At 42.7% G+C, this 20419-nt stretch overlaps 1 protein-coding gene and 1 long non-coding RNA gene across 3 annotated transcripts in view; one reads left to right on the forward strand and one right to left on the reverse strand.

Moving 5' to 3' along the window:
* LOC130362628 (uncharacterized) overlaps positions 1–14141 on the forward strand; it is a 101879-nt gene extending 87738 nt beyond the window's left edge. The window contains exons 5-7 of the long non-coding RNA XR_008891496.1: positions 8867–8946; positions 11653–11761; positions 14048–14141. This is a non-coding gene — a long non-coding RNA (uncharacterized LOC130362628). The remainder of the gene's footprint in view (positions 1–8866; positions 8947–11652; positions 11762–14047) is intronic.
* Positions 1–20140, reverse strand: part of LOC130362626 (interferon-induced, double-stranded RNA-activated protein kinase-like) — a 97931-nt gene extending 77791 nt beyond the window's left edge. For both annotated transcript variants that reach the window (XM_056567426.1, XM_056567427.1), the window contains exons 1-6: positions 20090–20140; positions 17197–17302; positions 11937–12070; positions 6693–6816; positions 2626–2741; positions 178–313 (exon numbers count right to left, since the gene is read on the reverse strand). In XM_056567426.1, the coding sequence (XP_056423401.1) occupies positions 178–313; positions 2626–2741; positions 6693–6816; positions 11937–12070; positions 17197–17199 (513 nt within the window). In that variant the 5' untranslated portion in view covers positions 17200–17302; positions 20090–20140. The remainder of the gene's footprint in view (positions 1–177; positions 314–2625; positions 2742–6692; positions 6817–11936; positions 12071–17196; positions 17303–20089) is intronic.
* Between the last annotated feature and the right edge of the window lie 279 nt (positions 20141–20419).

Consider the following 20419-nt stretch of genomic DNA (forward strand, 5'->3'; position numbering starts at 1 on the left):
GGTTCACATTTCTACACAAAAACCATTTGGACATAGATTTGGACAGTTTGAAAAACTGTCTTTAAAAGAAACCTGCTGTCTATTGCTTAATGATGATATCAATAATGATTAGTTTCTAATAATATTTCTATATACTATACATTTCAAAGTTTAATAGTCAAAATAATAATATTATACCGGAATCTCATGTGGGAACTCTTTTCTGATCTCTTGTAGAGCAAGATAGGCTGCCTCTTTTTTGGCCTGTTTTTTATTTCTTTTCGCACTTGATGTTGGAAAGATTTTACCTTTCATTTCCACCCTCATGGTAAACCTAAAAAAAAACACAACTTTACTTAAAATGTGGTTGTTGTTGTGAGATATACACCATAGATGCAAGCTTAATTGATTATATAAATAAACATGCCCCCTGAACCTGCACATGCCGTTATTTTTAACAGCCGACCCCTCCAATAAATACAGGCCTTAAATATATATATATATATATATATATATATATATATCCTAACAGCTGTACAAAACAACTTTCTAGTGTCACAAACAGATTGAGCAATAAGGACAGGGGGAGTTAGATTTCTAAAAGCCAAAATGATCTAAAAATGATCACAGAAAAAACAACAAAGACTTTCTTTAGACAAAAGAGATTTTCATAGCTAACTTCCATCACATATCCAGAACACAATAAAGGAGCAATCCTTATATAAAGAGGCCTTCCAGGTTTTCTGTTGCCCATGTCATACCACATCATTGGTTTCATACCGGCACACTGGCATTTATACGTTCCATTTCTGCAACTTGGTCAAGTTGACACCAGCCTGACCCACAGAAAATCTGTGTGTCAGGAAATGGTCAGTCCTGGGGACTTCCTGTGACCTACCAGATCATTTCTAGCAGCTCCATCTGTATGTTACAGCTGTCTCTATTGGATCAGGATATGCAGTATATAGCAGTTATACACATCATCTGAGGCTGTATTTACACTTTTACTGCATCTTATTCTATTTTCATTTATATGTGATTCCTCCAAAATCACATGAAATTGGCACTAATAACTTTCGAAAATCCTTTCATCCCTATTATCCACCCACCCACTTTGGCATATCTGTGCACCCTGGAAACCATACGACTTATGACATATTGGCCCTGATTTACTAAGATTGGAGTGTAGTTTTCTTTGTGGGTTTTAATTCCCTACAATTTTTTTCCATGGTATTTACTAAGGTTTCCCTACATTTTGCACTTTACCCTACATTTTTCTTTCTTTTTTTTTTTTCACACATGCTCTTGTGGTACCTGGGAGGGTAATGGTGTCTGGGGTGTTGCAGTGATAGTATAGGGTATATTTGTTATTAAACCTTGATTGTCGTGATGCCAGGGTGAGGTTTCCTTAATGTAATAGTCCTACCGCCAACCGACCCATAAACGGTAGGGAGAAATAATTGAATGTCCACAGCAGATTTGGATGAATAAACGGAAGAAACTTTACTGCAGATTTTATGCAACTGCATGTAACAGATCAGTCCTTGCAAGAGCGAACCATGGAACAGATTCCACACAGGTTTGCTGGGACTCTGGGATCAATGAGCTTTGATGCTAGCCACTGTGCTACTATTTTGGAAGACTTGGATTTGTAGTAGTCACACAGGATTTGTAGGTTGAGCTTGAATAACTCACGGTTTTGTGGCTGCTGAAGGTTAGGTTTCAGGCCTAGCTTGAATTGATGCAGATGATATGAGAGGTGCTTTCTCTGATAATCCGGAACTAAGAGAGAGAATTTAGTGGCAGCAGCCCCTTATATATATTAAGGGGGTGGAACAACAGCTCATTGGTCAGCAGAACATGTCAGTCCTGACCCGGTGAACTCTGGTTATCACATGACCCAAAGGTCCTTAAACCATAATACAATTTAATTAAAGGCACGTGACCTCTAAGGTCCTATACAGAGGTATTCCTATATAACATATTAAATATATATATATATATATATATATATATATATATATATATATATTTATTGATACATTAAACAACACTGCTAGGAGGCGACTAGGGGTAAGCCCTACAGGAGAGCCCTCTTGTCATGGAAGGGCTCTGGCTGAGGGGACTTTCGACAGAGGAACAGGACCAAGTCCTGTTCCGGGGCACCACACTCTGATCTGTAGGGTTTTCCTCAGCTCAAATCCACCACATTTTCTGTGGAAACCTTAGTAAATATGTAATTTTTTTTGTGAAAATGTCCAGGACACGCCCCCCTTTTCGGTGGCCGCGTCCATTTTCCTAACAGCCTCGCTGCTTTTTAAAAGTAAAATGGAGAGTTGGTCTTTTTTTTTTTTCAATTCTGGTGCAAATTCTGGCACAGACAGAATTTCTGGCGCAATGCAAACATGTCGGGTTTACAATAGTAAATCAGGGTCATTGTCTTTGGCCATATAGAATGCTGGAAAAGGTCAGAGACAACATTAAAATAAAGACTTGCACTACAGCACTTCCAGATGTGGGTCCTGTGCATGTGCTGTGACAGAAAAATTGTGCAAATTGCACACAAAAAAGACAGAAAAAGCTTAGTAAATCCCCCCCACATATGTTCATTGGTGTAAACAATATTTTTTATAATTAAGTTCTTACTCAGGAGTGTGATCAGGTCCTTCACGAGACATTGACACGAAGTTGAAACGTTGAAACATTGAAATTGTTGTCCCCTGAGAGAATTCATGTAGTAGTGCAACATAATCTAGTTGAACCTATACCACATAAAAAGACACACTAATCATAAGGTCACACAAATGCATACAATTTTAGTCTGTATGCATAGTAAATGTTAAAGCAGAAGAAGAAAGAAAAAGTTACTGGAAAAATAGCTAAAGTAAATTACAATCTAATTTTTTGTATCTTTTATGCGGTCATATAACTTAAAGGGCAGTTCCCATCTGGGATCAAGGGCTCCCCGACCCCCTCCAGCCTGCTTTGCAGCTACCAGAAGTGGTCAGCAAGCTGAAAAAAGCAGAGCAGGTGTTAAAGACAATGAGAGTTACACAAATTATTTTGCTATTCTCATCTTCTCGACAAACTCTGACAACCACAAGCAGGCTAGATAGAGCCAGGGAGCACCCAATCTCACATGGGAATAACACTTTAACCCTTTAAAAATTTGGCTGGGGATTACAGAGGAACGTGGAGGATGACAGGGGGGTGGGCTGAGGAGTGTGGAGGATGAAAGAAATGGTGGGGGGGCTGAAAACTGAAGAGGAAGGGGTCAAAATAGTGGGGAGGAGAAGGGGACAATGAGGTCTGAAGAAGGACTAAGGGCAGGGCACTCTGGGAAGGCGGAGGGGTCTGGAGGAGAATGACTAAGGGGTCTGAGTGGACATTCCACTGGTGAAATTCTGCTGTGGAATTCCACTTGCAGCAAAGTCCCATTGTTTTCAATGGGATTCTGCTACTCTGTGCACGCTGCAGAACTCTGCCGGTGAAATGGATGACCGCCCAAAGAATGAACATGGACATTCTTTGGGCGGAATTCTTCCAGACTGCATTGCTGTCTAAGATGTGGTGCACGTCCGCATAGCACTGCTGATGACTTTGGTGATGCCTACTGCAAAGGGACATTCAGCCAGCTCAATGTTCGCAGTGTGGACGAGTCCCTATGGGTCTGAAGGATGAGTGGAGAGATGCGTCTAGGGGGACTTAGGGGTCTGGAGAAGGACAGTACAGGAGTGGGTTTCTGCCAAACAGATGAAACATTGTGTGGCAGCATTATTTTCAGGGAGCATGTTGTTTGGCAGAGTTATATTTGGTGGGGGACGCAGTGTGTGGCATGGGTATATTTAAGGGCACAGTATCTGGCAGGGTTATAATGATTATTGTCTTCATACAGAGGATGAAGATCTGCTGAGTGAGGAACCAATGGTGTCCGAGCTTCAGACTCTGCATAGGAAGATATAGCTGAAAGAAGACACTACAGTCTGGACCAGATGAATAAGAAGAGAAACGAAAATACAAAAGAGAAGACATCACTCAGGTCATTATATAATTGTATATTCTCCTGACTGTCCCATCAGAGCTGTAGTCACTTGTAAGTTCTGCAGTGATGATGAGTAAAACTGTACCCTATCTCTTGCTCTCCAGCTGTTGCAAAACTACAACTCCCGCCATGCCTGAAGCTCTCCAGGCATGATGGGAGTTGTACCTTTGCAACAGTTGGACAGCTACTTGAACCAGTTTGATTTTAGACTATGCAGCCTATTTTATTTTTGTGAGGGTCTGACTGCTGGCATAGAAGAGCTAGCTACTCCTCCAAGGAGCAGGCAGACACACATGATTGTTAGGCAGGAATAAAGAAGCGCATTCAGGTCCTGACAAAGCTCTTCCTTACTGACAGTGACAGCACTGGTAGTGCTCCTCCTGAATAAAAACACAGTATAGAACCCAATCACCAGTGCAATATGTCCAAGTAACTGCAATACAATATACTGCATAGTACTTAAAGGGGTACTCCGCCCCTAGACATCTTATCCCCTATTCAAAGGATAGGGGATAAGATGTCAGATTGCTAGGGTCCCACTGCTGGGGACCCCGGGGATCGCTGCTGCAGCACCCCGCTATCATTACTGCGCAGAGCGAGATCGCTCTGCACGTAATGACGGGCAATACAGTGGCCGGAGCATCGTTACGTCACGGCTCCGCCCCTCGTGATGTCACGGCCCGCCCCGTCAATACAAGTCTATGGGAAGGGGGCGTGGCGGCCGTGGACGCCCCCTGCCATAGACTTGCATTAAGGGGACGGGCCGTGATGTCATGAGGGGCGGAGCCATGACGTCACGCTGCTCCGGCCCCTGTATCGCCCGTCATTACGCACAGAGCGAACTCGCTCTGTGCATTAATGATGGTGGGGTGCAGCAGCGGTGATCCCCGGGTTCCCCAGCAGCGGGACCACGGCGATCTAACATCTTATCCCCTATCCTTTGGATAGGGGATAAGATGCCAGGGGCGGAGTACCCCTTTAACTCTGCACGAATAATCAAAATGAGGTTTTGACTAGGGTGTTCTCGATCCGTGATCATACAACTTTTGCCGTATGGTATGGAAAGGGAATAAGTATCTATGGTGGCTAAACCCCTTTAAGGGTAAGAACACACGGTGCAGCTGTGTCATGCAGTCAATACCACACACAGTGGGGGGAGGGGGGATTTTCATATAGCTTGCTAAATGGCTAAACACAGTGCAATCTTTTTTTAAATGTGTTTTTTTTTTTTATTATTTGAGGATCAGGCAAAAAATACATTGCAGAACTCACATGCATTTTACCGGGATTCGCTGCAGTTTTGTGATGCAGTGCGGCTTTATTACCGTATGTGCAATACATTTTATTAAATAGAAACAAAAGTAGAAAGGGTCATTGGCACTCACCTATTAAAAACAGTCTCTTTATTTCATCACTTAAAAAAAACCCATAAATAACGCTGGCCAGTCGTTTTTAAAGTAATGAAATAGAGACTGTTTTTAATAGGCGAGTGCCAAAGGCCCTCTAATTTTGTTTCTATTAACTGGATGTTTTTTTCTTGTCATTGTGCACCCCTATAGTTACCCGGCTTCCCTTCACCCAATAAATATGTTAATGAAAATGTATGCTATTTTTTAAATACTGGTTAGTGGTGGTGCCACCCCGCTTTTTCCTCTTGCATGTGCTTTAATTTTTAAAAGTTTCATCTTTTGAAACTGTACTGTCAATAACTGCATCACAAAACTGTTGCAATTTGTAGTAAAAGGACAGGTTTTTCCCTGACCTTCAAATTGAAATAGAAATGTGGGAAAAAATTAACCATTTGAATCCACCCTGACCCCAAACCTGTGCTGCCTTAATCATATTTCATCTGCTCATGTGCTTTTACCCTGAAAATGACCAAACATTATTACGATCTCTTTAGCAATTAATTTATTGTACGTTCCATAAACACCTTATTTTCTATCCGCCAACACAAAATACTCTGATAGTGCCCCTCCTCAGACTAGACTCTGGATCTGCCATTAGCACTTTCTCTTCTTGCTCTGTTACACATGATCAAGACAGTCTCATAGTGTAAGTCTACAAAGCGTATAGAGCAGGAAGAGGAGCGTATAGCATTGTGGACTTCCAGCTCATTCTCCTGATTGGCAAAGCTCTGAACACTCCCGCTGACCAAAACTTTTGACATCTCGCTAGGACATGTGAACAGTTCAAGTGGCATGTACACTTTGAGCATACTGTTCACACAAGTTTATTACCTTTCAAATTCACACCGCGTTTCCCGCTGAGAAATTGAAAGGGGTGGGTGGTCCGTGGGAAATCTCCGCTGCAGAAAATCCACTGCAGACCACATTGAAATCAATAGGGTCTGCGTCGGATTTTCAACAGCGGAAATCCTTAGCTGAAAATCTGCTGCGGACAGCCGGCGGAGAGCCCGCCCCCTTTCAAACTCACAGTGGAAACTCACACTGTAAGTTTGAAAAGTAATACCCTGTTCTTGTGAACACACCCTAAGGCTATTTGATTGCTAGTAGTGGTTTTCATGATAACATTGTACTATACCAATATATCTTTATTTTTATACCTCTACAATCCCCCCACCCCCCGTTGTTATAAATGGCTTTTTTGGTTATACAGAATGTCTCTACAGTTTTTAATGTGAATAAAGGAAAGAATAATCAAAACTCACTGGATTGTCTTGCATTCCAAGAGCTTGCAAAGCCAGTTTGGCTGCTGTGTTCTCTGCTGACTTCTTATTTTTGTCTTCCACTTTTGCAACCAGTGTATTATCGATAAAAACGCTGCAAACAAAACTAAAAACATATTTTCATTTCAATCTGACATAAAGATTTCGGTTTAATAGAGTTGTACCACAATTAAAGGGGTTATCCACCATAAGGTGATTTTAGTACGTACCTGGCAGACAGTAATGGACATGCTTAGGACATGCGCTTGTCTTGGGGCTAATGGCTATGTTGTGAAATTACCATAATACTGTGGCTAGCTTTTTTGTGAACTGGTATTTCCTGTTTGAGTTTTCTTTTTTTGCCTACAAATCCCATAATTCAATTTTCATCCCTCCCATACATCAGCCACCACACCCATTGAAACATAAATGAGCTGCATCCATTCAAAAGACCTGTGGTTTTCAATTAGAGTGCCTACAGCTGTTGCATTAGTTGCAGATTGATCTCTCTCCCACCAAGCGATCGCTCCACTCATTGAAGCAGACAGGCTCCCTGTCATCAGCTGACTAGTGAGTCAGGTCTCGGACGCATTGCAAGCTGGGAAAAATCTGAGACAACAGTCATTTTGTATGCTATTAAAAATAAATATTGGGGTGTAAATCACATAAGAATTGTGAGAAAACCATCACACACAGGTACAGACACTATATTATGAACTACACTAACTTTACAGCCCCTGTAGCATAGTCAAATAAAAAAATTCCTGGAATGCCCCTTTAACCCCTAAGGACGGACCTATTTTTTACCTCAATGACCAGGCTCTTTTTTTTTAATTTGACATGTATCTCTTTAAATGGTAATAACTTTAGAATGCTTTTTCTGAGCAGAGCGGTTCTGAGAATGTTTTTTTGTGACATGTTGTACTTTATAGAAGTGGTGCATTTTTGTTGACACATGCAGCATTTTGTGTGAAAAACTTCAAAATATTGTGAAAAACTAGAAAATTTCTGGTGTTTAAAAAATTTTTTTTTTTGGGTGTACACTGTGGGGTAAAAGTGATGTTATATTTATTCTGTGGATCAGTACGATTATGGCGATACCCATTTTATATACCTTTCTATGTTCTTCTTCCTTTTCTGAGCTAAATTCTTTTTCTGCCATTCATTTTCCAACAGCCTTAACTTTTTTATTTTTCATCCAACTCCATTGAGTAAGGGTTTATTTTTTGCGGGATGAGCTGTACTTTTTGGTATTGATATAATTTTTGTGCTATGTGCTACCTTTTGATCTTTTTTATTCCGCTATTTGTACCAAAATTGGCGAATTTTGCGCTTTTTAATGTTTTTTTTTTTTTTACCGCGTTCACCGTGCGTGATAATTTACATTATAGTTTTATAGTACACGTCATTACAGACGTGGCAATACCTATTATGTATATGATTTGTGTTTTTGATCTTTTTTGGTGATAATACATGCCTTTTATTGGGAAAGGGGCTTTTTTTATACATTTTTTTTTACACTTCATACTTTTATTGAAGAACTTTTTATTAATTTTTTTTACACTTTTTACAGGTTATACTATGCTGCAATACATTTGCACAGTATGACCTGATGAGCTACACACACTACAGCCTGTGCGATCCAGCCTCTGGCTGGATTTCACAGGCTTCAGTAGAAGGCATACAGGAGGTCATGATCTGACCTCCTGCTGCCATAGCAACCAACGGCGTCCCGCGATCGTATCGCTCCGCCGCCGTTGGTGAACAGGGGGAGAGCACTCCCCCTGTCAACCCCATAGATGCCGTGATCAGGATTGATCACAGAATCTAGGGGGTTAATGCTGCTGGGACCGGCGCGATCGCGGCTCTGGCAGCTGCAGCGGGATTCCGGCTGTGATTACAGCCGGGGTCCCATTGCCGATCTCCTGCGTTGCCCGTGGCTCGGAGATCGCTAGGACGTATGCATAAGTCAAATTGTGCAAACGTGTCAAATGCTTGGACGTATGCATACGTCCTTTAGCGGGAAGGGGTTAAGCGTACATGTCCTCTGCTAAAAGCAAAAGGAAAAAAAAAAAAAAAACTAATTTTAATTGAATTCATTACAAAAAAATTGTCTTTTTCTAGATATGTTATATATTTGTTATGGCATCCCTGATGTTCTTTTGATTCTATTTCAGAACGTCCACCTAATTTGTCCACCGCCAGTGACCTACTAAAGATTCAATTTGAACATGGGACAACCCCTTAAAAACACCAGGTAACAGCATGATGACTTTGATAAACATATGGGGGGAGATTTATCAAAACCTGTCCAGAGGAAAAGTTGCTGAGTTGCCCATAGCAACCAATTAGATCGTTAATTAAACCGCATGGACAATGACGTACGCGCAATTCCAAAGTCCAAAATAGCGTATTTTTGGTCACTTTTTACATCATGAAAAAATTAATAAAAACCGATCAATACATAAATGGTACCGGTAAAAACTTTAGATCACTGTGCAAAAAATTAACCCTCTTACCGCCCCGTACGCGGAAAAATAAAAAAGTTATAGGGGTCAGAAGATGACAATTTTAAACGTATACATTTTCCTTAATGTAGTGACGATTTTTTCCAGAAGTACAACAAAATCATACCTATATAAGTAAGGGATCATTTTAATCGTATGGATAAAGAATAAAGATAAGGTGTCATTTTTACTGAAAAATGTACTGTGTAGAAACGGAAGCCCCCAAAATTTACAAAATGGCATTTTTTCTTCAATTTTGTCTCACATTGATTTTTTTTCCCGTTTCGCCATAGATTTTTGGGTAAAATGGCTGTAGTCATTACAAAGTTGCATTGGTGGCGCAAAAAATAAGCCATCATATGGATTTTTAGGTGCAAAGTTGAAAGGGGTATGATTTTTAAAAGGTAAGGAGAAAAAAAACGAAAGTGCAAAAACGGAAAAACCCTCCGTCCCCAAGGGGTTAAGGACCAAGCGTTTTTCCATTTTTGCACTTTTTTTTTCCTCCTTACCTTTTAAAAATCATAACCCTCTATATTTTGCACCTAAAAAATGCATGTGATGACTTATTCTTTGAGCCACCAATTCTACTTTGTAATGACATCAGTCATTTTACCCAAAAATCTATGGCGAAACAAAAAAAAAAAAATTATAATTGTGCGACAAAAACACCATTATGTAATTTTTGGGGCTTCCATTTCTATGCAGAAAATTTTTCGGTAAAAATTACAGGTTATCTTTATTCTGTAGGTCCATACGATTAAAATGATACCCTATCATATTTGATTTTGTTGTACTTCTGGAAAAAAAATCATAACTACATGCACAAAAATTAATATGTTTAAAACTGTCATCTTCTGACCCCTATAACTTTTATTTTTTTCTGCGTACAGGGCAGTATGAGGGCTCATTTTTTAAGCCATGACCTGAAGTTTTTAGCAGTACCATTTTTTGTATTGATCAGGCTTTTTATTCATTTTTTCATGATATAAAAAGTGACCAAAATACGTTAGTTTGGACTTTGGAATTTATTGCGCGTACGCCATTAACCGTGCAGTTTAATTGATGATATATTTGTATAGTTCGGACATTTACACAGGCGGCGATACCACATATGTTTATTTTTATTATGGTTACATATTTTTTATATGGAATTTGGGAAAAGGGGGGCAATTTAAACTTTTAATAAGGAGGTGGTTAAAGGGTGTTTTTTTTTTTTTTACTTTTTATTCAACTTTTTTGTACACTTTTAGTCCCCTTAGGGGACTTTTAGGAGGAATCATTAGATTCTTCATACAGATCAATGAGGTTTCATAGAACCACATTGATCTGTGTGCTTTGCGCTCGATTGATAAAGCCTGGTCCTGCCAGGCTTTATCATTGTCAGAGCCGCAGCAGCCACAGGACATGAGGACAGGTTTTGAATAATCTCCCTCATGATATTGCATAAAATTATGTCACTATAACCCCACCATCAGGGGTTTAGGCTCCTTTCACACTAGTGATTTTTCCGTTATAGAAGTTCCGTCGCCTGTTCCGTCACGATTTTCGGCGAAACCCGGCCGTTACAAAACCCCTGATAGCCAAGACTAAATCGCATTGCAGCCTATGGGATTTTGTAACTGCCCGTTTGCACCTGTATATGCCCGTAATTCATTGCCGACGTTATACAGTGACGGGACATCGTGGCAGAAAAATTACTGCATGCAAAAATCACTAGTGTGAAAGGAGCCTTACATAGAATAGAAGGGAGGCCGATGCAAAAAAAATAAATAAATAAATAAAAACAGAACTGGTTTCTGGGTGTTGTTCCCTGCCATTATATTCCCTCAGGGAAGCAGCAGCTCCACCCATACCCTGGTGCCTCAGGGGGCGCAAAAGTCCCTCCACCATGTAAGAGGAAATCTTGTTTCAAAATGTTGCATTGGGGCCATCAAGATTCAACATGTGTCTTTGCACTCCTCCATCCTGGGTTCTTGTAGCTCCCTTTCCTGCCAAATCTGAACTTTGGGCTATGTCCACTAGTTTGTCTCCCCCCCCCCCCCCCCCACTTCTCTATACAGGTATTCTTTTACTTTTTTCTTATTATTTGACTGCACTACAGGGGCTGTTACAGGACAAGTATCATGTAAAAAAAAAACAAACATCCCCTAGGATAGGGGATAAGTTTTAGATTGCGGGGTCCAAGCGCTGGGGCCCCCACGATCTCCTGTTTAGAGCCCCAGCTCTCCTATACAGTGGTGCATCACACACCAGCACACAGGAGCGTGTCTGTGCTTCAATGGGTGAAGCGATTTCTGGATGGGAAGGATATCATTCTCTACCGGGCTGCAGGGAATTGTAGTTTCAAGCACACATGGAGGCGAACCTAGCTATGCTGCAATCGGTGGAGATGGTTTATGTGTGGGAGGGAGATAAGTCACCTCCCACTGATAAACAAAGGATCTTTGGGATTGTAGGTCGAAGGAGGGCACAGAAACAGGACATAGCCAGTTCATATAAACAAGCCAGCAGCATTATGGAGGACTCAGGACATGGCCATTTACTACCAACAAACATGGATCCTTGGTAAGCATGTCCATTTCTGTCTGGCAGGTAAGGTCACCTTATGTTGAATAACCCCTTTAATTTCATATCAGCCACATGAATTTCTTATGAATTGTATTATCACCCATCATTGAAAAGTATATGTTCCCTCAAGTATCAAAACTTATTAAAGTATCAAAACTTATTAAAAACTTACACAGGGTTATGTGGTGGTCCTGTTTGATCAGATATTTCAAACTTAGGGCTTGGCTTGTTATTTTTTAAACAGAACTCTATTAGCTGTCCTTTGCAGTTCTTTTCTCCCACAGCTATGGTGGCCATATTAAAAGGCTGTAAAAAAAACAATTGACAAATAAATAGCATTAAAGTGTAAACTGTCATTTCAGATGACTTTTCAGATTAAGCTGTCCCAAGGACTAGCGCCATTTATATGACTAGTATATGGCATTTTTTTTGTCCCGAGTACTAGCACCATTTATATGATTAATGCATGCTCCATCCTTGAGTCAGCTTTCCCCGAGCTCAGTTGCAGAGTGGCTACAGACTAGCCTCTATGATACTATACATTACACACAAAACATAGGGGATCCTGCTTCCCTACCTCTGTGTAACAAACCCTCAGATGGGGCAGCAAGATATAGAGAAGTACTAAGCAATCTAACCTGTAAATCCAGCACTCTTTGTGAGACAGTAAAGTCCCATGCATGCAACAGATTTACTGCTTTGAATTAATTTCTGCTTGCAGTAGAATCCCATTGATCCTAAAGGGGTACTCCTCCTCTAGACATCTTATCCCCTATCCAAAGGATAGAGGATAATATGTCTGATCGCGGGGTCCCGTCGCTGGGAACCCCCGCAATCTCTCCTGCAGCACCCCCTATCCTCTGGTGCACGGAGCGAACTTCCTAATGACCGGCGATGCAGGGGCGTCACAGCCCCGCCCCTTCGTGTCGTCACACTCTACCCCCTTAATGCAAGTCTATGCCGTCACGCCCCGTCCCATAGACTTGCATTGAGGGACGGGACGTGATGTCACGAGGGGGGACGGGGACGTGATGTCACGAAGGCGCGGGGACATGATGTCACGAGGGGGAGGGGACGTGACGTCACAATCCTCCGGCCCCTGCATCACCAGTCATCAGGCACAGAGTGAAGCCTGCTCCGTACATCAGATGACAGGGATGCTGCAGGAGAGATCACGGGGGTTCCCAGTGGCGGGACCCCCGCGATCAGACATCTTATCCCCTATCCTTTGAATAGGGGAAAAGATGTCTAGGGGCGGAGTACCCCTTTATTGGGATTCTGCTGCTCTGTGCACACTTTGGAAGTTTAATAGTGGAACTTCCAATGTGGATTTGTATTCAGCCAGAAAAATGAACTTGTTCATTCTTCTGGCAAAATTCTGCCCAGAAAAGCCCATTTTCAACGGGACTTGCAGGGGGAATTACAGGGTTTAATTTCAAAACACTGGAAGAAGCAGTGGCAGTTGTTTGACCCTTTTTTTGACATTTTTGCAGGTCATAAAAGCACACCCCAAAAAACCTATCTTCAGTTCGGAAGAAAGCTCAGTTTGACTGACTGCAGGAGTCGGGCTCCATTATAATCTATAGAATCCATCTCCTGCAATTAGACAGATTTAGGGGAAGTCCAGTACTTAACAACTCATCCCCTATCTACAGGATAGGAGATAGGTGTCTGATCACGGGTGGTCCCCCTGCAATTTTTGGCCTAACGCGCCGGCTCTCCACATGCACAGAGTGGCCACCTCTCCATGCAGAGAGCTGTGTCGACCATCGCAGGGAACGGTGGTCTACATCCCGCCTCCATGCATCTCAATAGAAGAGCCGGAGACACACGAGTACTGCTGGGAAGGAGATCGCAGGGGTCTCAGCAGCTTGACCCCTTGCGATCAGACACTTATCCTCTATCCTGTAGATAGGGGATAAGTTGTTAAGTACCAGAGTTCCCCTTTAAGCGCCAAACTGAGGAGTGAAGCGAGCTGTAGTACAGTTCACCCAGCTATATCTAATGATCAGAGGGGGTATCTGCACTGTGGCCCTGACAGATCTACAGTCAAAATGTTTAATTAAATGATAGTAACACTTTAAAATTCTGCCTACCTTTCCTATATCACATACACAGTATTTTTTATTACAATAAAACAGTGCTGTATTTAGTAATGTAATACTTGAAGTAGAGGTCATGGAGTAAAGGGACAATAATGTTCCTGTCATATCAAGTCAAATAATAAGAGATCTTGGTTATCAAAATGGTGTGCTCTTCTAATATAAAGTTTTCTCTATGTAGCCATTTAAAGGTATTCTGTTACAAGCCATTGCCACTGCAGTATAGCATTCCAGACTCCTGCTTGGACTGTCTCTGATCTGATGCACTCAATTTGGTAAGATACTCTCTTTAATAGATTAACCCTTTAAGGACCGAGGGTTTTTCCATTTTTGCATTTTCGTTTTTGCTCCTTGCCTTTAAAAAAATCATAACTCTTTCAATTTTGCACCTAAAAATCCATATGATGGCTTATTTTTTGCGCCACCAATTCTAGTTTGTAATGACGTCAGTCATTTTGCCCAAAAATCTACGGCGAAACGGGTAAAAAATCATTGTGAGACAAAATTGAAAAAAAAAAAACGCTGTTTTGTAACTTTTGGGGGCTTCCGTTTCTACGTAGTACATTTTTCGGTAAAAATCACACCTTATCATTATTCTGTAGGTCCATATGGTTAAAATGATATTCTACTTATATAGGTTTGATTTTGTCGTACTTCTGGAAAAAATCATAACTACTTGCAGGAAAATTAATACGTTTAAAATTGTCATCTTCTGACCCCTATGGTACCATTTTTGCATTGATAGGACTTATTGATAATTTTTTCATGATATAAAAAGTGACCAAAAATGCACTATTTTGGACTTTGGAATTTTTTTGCACGCACACCATTGACCGTGTGGTTTAATTAACGATATATTTTTATAATTCGGACATTTCTGCACGCGGCGATACCATATATGTTTATTTTTATTTACACTGTGTTTTTTTTTTTTTATGGGAAAAGGGGGGTGATTCAAACTTTTAATAGGGAAGGGGTTAAATGATCTTTATTCACTTTTTTTTCACTTTTTTTTTGCAGTGTTATAGGTCCCATAGGGACCTATAACACTGCACACACTGATCTTTATCATTGATCACTGGTTTCTCATAGGAAACCAGTGATCAACGATTCTGCCGCATGACTGCTCATGCCTGGATATCAGGCACTGAGCAGTCATTCGGCGATCGGACAGCGAGGATTCAGGTAGGGGCCCTCCAGCTGTCCTGTAAGCTGTTCGTGATGCCGCGATTTCGCTGCCGCTATCCCGAACAGCCCACTGGGCTAACCGGCATACTTTCACTTTAGACGCGGCGTTCAACTTTGAATGCCGCATCTAAAGGGTTAATAGCGCGTGGCACCGTGATCAATGCCGCGCGCTATTAGCCACGGGTCCCGGCCGTTGTTAGAGGCCGGGCCCGACCCGCTATGATGCGGGGCCACGGCGTGGCCCCGCATTATAGATCGGGAGCGGACACATGACGTTCCAGTACGTCATGGGTCCTTAAGTGGTTAAAGGGGTTATCCAAGATTAGAAAAACATAGCTGCTTACTTCCAAAAACAGTGCCATACCTGTCCTCAGGTTGGGTATGATATTACAACTTACTACTGCATCCAAACTGAGGACAAGAGTGGCACTCTCTCTGGAAAAAAACTGCTATATTATCCTAATCCTGTTTAACCCGTTTAACCCCCTTAAGGACCAGGCCAATTTTCACTGTAGGACCAGAGCGTTTTTTTGCACATCTGACCACTGTCACTTTAAGAATTAATATCTCTAAAATGCTTTTACCGAACATTCTGATTCTGAGTTTGTTTTTTCGTGACATATTCTACTTTATTTTGGTGGTAAATTTTCGTCGTTACTTGCATCCTTTTTTGGTGAAAAATCCCCAAATATCATGAAAATTTTTTAAATTTTGCATTTTTCTAACTTTGAAGCTCTCTGCTTATAAGGAAAATGGATATTCACAAAAAATGTTATTTTTATTCACAAATACAATATGTTTATTTTATGTTGGCATCATAAAATGGACATATTTTTACTTTTTGAAAAAATTAGAGGGCTTCAAAGTAGAGCAGCAATTTTCAAAAATGTCATGAAAATTGCAAAATCTGAAGGGACAGATGTTACAGCACTACAACTCCCAGCATGCCTGGGCAGTCTAGGCATGCTGAGAGTTGTAGTTTGGCAAAATCTGGAGGGCTACAGTTTGGGCACCGCTGTAACAGTGGTCCCCAAACTGTGACCCTCCAGATGTTGCAAAACTACAACTCCCAGCATGCCCAGACAGCCTTTGGCTGTCTGGGCATGCTGGGAGTTGCAGTTTGGCCTTCCTAGTGGTTGCCACAGTAAAGATCACTTTACTTTCATTCCCCCCCCCCCCCCACGTCGCTTCCCTACCCGAGCCAGGATCCAGCAGTCTGCAGCGACGATCAGCTGTTCCCCTTCTCCTGCAGGTACCGACCTCCATCTTCTCCCCATGTTCCCCGCAACATCCAGGGGTGGGCAGAATGGGGGTTGCCATGGCAACCCACTGTCCTGCTCTGCCATTGGTCAGAATCAGTTCTGACCAATGGCAGGGGATAGGAGGAAATCGCATCACTGCGACCTCACTCCTACCCTGCAAGATGATCTGGGCTGTCACTGACAGGTCAGATCATCACTATTTTCCGAGTGATCGTGTCACCGGAGACCCGATCAGCCCGGGATAGCAGAAAATCGCATGTCTGAATTGACATGCGATTTTCTGCGATTGCCGACATGGGGGGGTCTCAGGACCCCCTCGGCGTTTGCCTCGGACACCTGCTGAACGATTTCAGCAGGCGTCCGGTTTCGCAACCCGCCCAGCAGGATGCGAAATTCCCACGGACGTATGAGTATGTGCCTGGTCCTTAAGACCCAGGGCGCAGGGACGTACTCATACGTACCTGGTCCTTAAGGGGTTAATGGATGATATTAGCAATTTTCTTATATATACCTATTAAAGGGGTACTCCCACCCTAGACATCTTATACCCTATCCAAAGGATAGGGGATAAGATGTCTGATCGCGGGGGTCCTGCCGCTGGGGACCCCCGCATTATTGCATGTGGCACCCACCTCTTTTTACGCCGGAACCGCTGGAGGCTCTGAGTCGCGAGTCTTGGACGGAAGTCTGTGGCGTCAGGACTCCGCCCCCGTGTGACGAAACGCCCCCGTCCCCTCAATGCAAGTCTATGGGAGGGGGCCGTCACGCTGTAGCTAAGTAAGTTACTTATGTCCAACTGAGTTGTAGTTATCTGGTAGCTTGTGCCAAAAAAAAAAAAGTAAAGATGCATGTGAAGAGTACCAAAGCCAGCCATACTCACCATTATCCAGCTCTTTCTTTCTTTCTCTCTCTGTAAGGCAGCCTTTGTTCTTCTATTCAGGCTGAAATGACTGGCTGCTTTGACGTATTGCGTTCAGGAATAAAAGCTAATGAGGGAAAAAAATACAAAATATGGTATCATATATGGTATCATATGGTATCCGCTACCTAAGTAGAAAATGTATAATGGGTCATCAAACCCCAGATCAGACCCAAAGATTAATTCAGACCCAAGACCAGATCCCAAAATTAACCTGTTCAGGACACAGGGTGTATGCATACGCCCTGCATCCCCAGTCCTTAAGGATGTAGGGCGTATGGATACACCCGTGGGAATTCTGGTCCCCGCCGCTAGCCGGTTGGGGACCGGACCGGGATTCCTGCTAAAATCATTCAGCAGGCATCCCGGCACATCGCCCGGAAAATAGGGATGATCAGAGCTGTCAGTGACAGCCCCGATCATCCTAAGGGATAGGAGCGAGGTTGCAGTGGTGCAACCTCCTCCTATCCCCTGCCATTAGTCAGCACTGAGTACTGACTAATGGCGGTTGAAGACGGGGGGTTGCCATGGAAACCCCCCAGCTCTGCCCAACCCTGGATGTCGGGCAGAACGGGGGGAGAAGATGGAGGCCGGTACCTGTGAAGAAGATGCGGTGGGGACCTGCGATCATCGGTGGCAACAGCGGAGATCAGCGGCGCAGGTAGGGAGGCGACGGTGTGGAGCATCAAGGGAGGTGGCAGTAAAGCGATCTTTACTGCTGCCTTCCTAGTGGTTGCCAAACTGCATTCCCAGCATGCCCAGACAGCCAAAGGCTGTCTGGGCATGCTGGGAGTTGTAGTTTTGCAACATCTGGAGGGTCACAGTTTGGAGACCACTATTACAGTGGTGCTCAAACGGTAGCCCTCCAGATGTTGCAAAACTACAACTCTCAGCATGCCTAGACTGCCCAAGCATGCTGGGAGTTGTAGTTCTGTAACATCTGTCCCTTCAGATTTTGCAATTTTCATGAAAATTGCTGCTATACTTTGAAGCCCTCTAATGTTTTCAAAAAGTAAAAAATATGTGCATTTTATGATGCCAACATAAAGTAGACATATTGTATTAGTGAATCAATATAACATTTCTTTGGAATATCCATTTTCCTTACAAGTAGAGAGTTTCAAAGTTAGAAAAATGCTAAATTTTCAAAATTTTCTTGAAATTTGGGGATTTTTCACCAAGAAAGTATGCAAGTAACAACGCAAATTTACCGCTAAAATAAAGTATAATATGTCACGAAAAAACAATCTCAGAATCAGAATAATTGGTAAAAGCATCTTAGAGTTATTAATGCATAAAGTGACAGTGGTCAGAATTGCAAAAAAGGTCTGCGTCCTTAAAGTGAAAATGAGCTGTGTCCTTAAGGGGTTAATACAGACCTCAGACAACACCCTAGACCAGAGTCCCTTAATAGATTCAGACCTTAAAGGGGTACTCCGCCCCTAGACATCTTATCCCCTATCCAAAGGATAGGGGATAAGATGTCAGATCGCCGCGGTGCCGCTGCTGGGGACCCCGGGGATCGCCGCTGCGGCACCCCGCTATCATTACAGCACAGAGCGAGTTCGCTCTGCACGTAATGACTGTCAATACAGGGGCCAGAGCATCGTTACATCACGGCTCCGCCCCTCGTGATGTCACGGCCCGCCCCGTCAATACAAGTCTATGGGAGGGGGCGTGGCAGTCGTCACGCCCCCTGCCATAGACTTGCATTAAGGGGACGGGCCGTGATGTCATGAGGGGCGGAGCCATGACATCACGCTGCTCCGGCCCCTGTATCGCCCGTCATTACGCACAGAGCGAACTCGCTCTGTGCAGTAATGACAGCGGGGTGCCGCAGCGGCGATCACGGGGGTCCCCAGCAGCGGGACCGCGGCAATCTAACATCTTATCCCCTATCCTTTGGATAGGGGATAAGATGCCAGGGGCGGAGTACCCCTTTAAAATAAAACCTTTCAATCAATTCAGACTATCCCAAAATTAATACAGATCCCCTAAAATTAGTGCAGACCCTAAACCAGGCCCTGAAATTAAATTTAAATCCAATACCAGTCAGATTCCTAACTTAAAGGGGTACTCTGCCCCTAGACATCTTATCCCTTATCCAAAGGATAGGGGATAAGAGGTCTGATCGCAGGGGTCTCTGGTCGCAGGGCTGTGACATCACCGTACTCCGGCCCCTGTATCACCAGTCATCAGCCACGGAGAGATGTTCGTTCCATGCAGCTAAAGAATGGGGGTGCTGCAGGAAAGATTGTGGGAGTCCCCAGCGGCGGGACCCCTGCGATCAGACATCTTATCCCCTACACTTTGGAGTACCCCTTTAATTCACAGTTTCTAAAGATGTTTTGAACAGAGGTCTGACACCATTCTTCTATTAGTGGCTAAATAGTAGTGGGAAATCCCTAGAATGACTAATTCTTCCACCCCCAGCACAGCTCCCTCTGATGAATCTAAGCACAATGCTCAACACAATCCATGCAGCTGTGACTTTTCAAAAAGTTGCCTTACTTTTGCACAACTCCTCTCCACTCAATAGTTAGCATACAAACCAAAAAAACAAAATAAACACAAATTCATCATACATGATGTAACAATATAACACGTTTTGCGCAGTGGGAACAGGCATAAAGACGAAAGTGCAAGCATTAAAAATGAGTGCACACATTGTAAATTATACATTGTAACTGATTCCCCCCCAATCTGTGGTTTTAATCATATACTGTATATTTTTCATTATTGACAAACATTTACATTCTGTGTCACAGGCTACATCTACAGAACACATAGTTTTTATGTTTTGCATTTTAATAAAGAATTATTACAATCATTCCAAACCCCAGTATGGTCTCACCTGTCTCCTGTGCTGTCCCCAGACACTCTGCACAAGCTAGTTCAGGAAACAGGGCTTTCATATGAGGAAAAGAAGGAAACGTCCCATTGAACTCTTTCCCTGCCAGTATGTAACAGTGAATCAGCATTATAAGTACAGTGTTTAGCACTCTAGGGGTTAATTCAGACTGTGACGTGAACATATTGGGCGGGATAAGATGAAGCCAGCCTCAAATGTCATCTGTTCAATGACTTCAGCCTTGAAAGCAGGATTCAGTTTCGTTTCTCCTAGAAAGACTATGGAAGCTGCTAGAAACGGAGACTAGAATTATACTGAATAACGTAGAAGTGG

This window comes from Hyla sarda, chromosome 3, assembly GCF_029499605.1.
Source record: "Hyla sarda isolate aHylSar1 chromosome 3, aHylSar1.hap1, whole genome shotgun sequence".
NCBI classification, from domain to species: Eukaryota; Metazoa; Chordata; class Amphibia; order Anura; family Hylidae; genus Hyla; species Hyla sarda.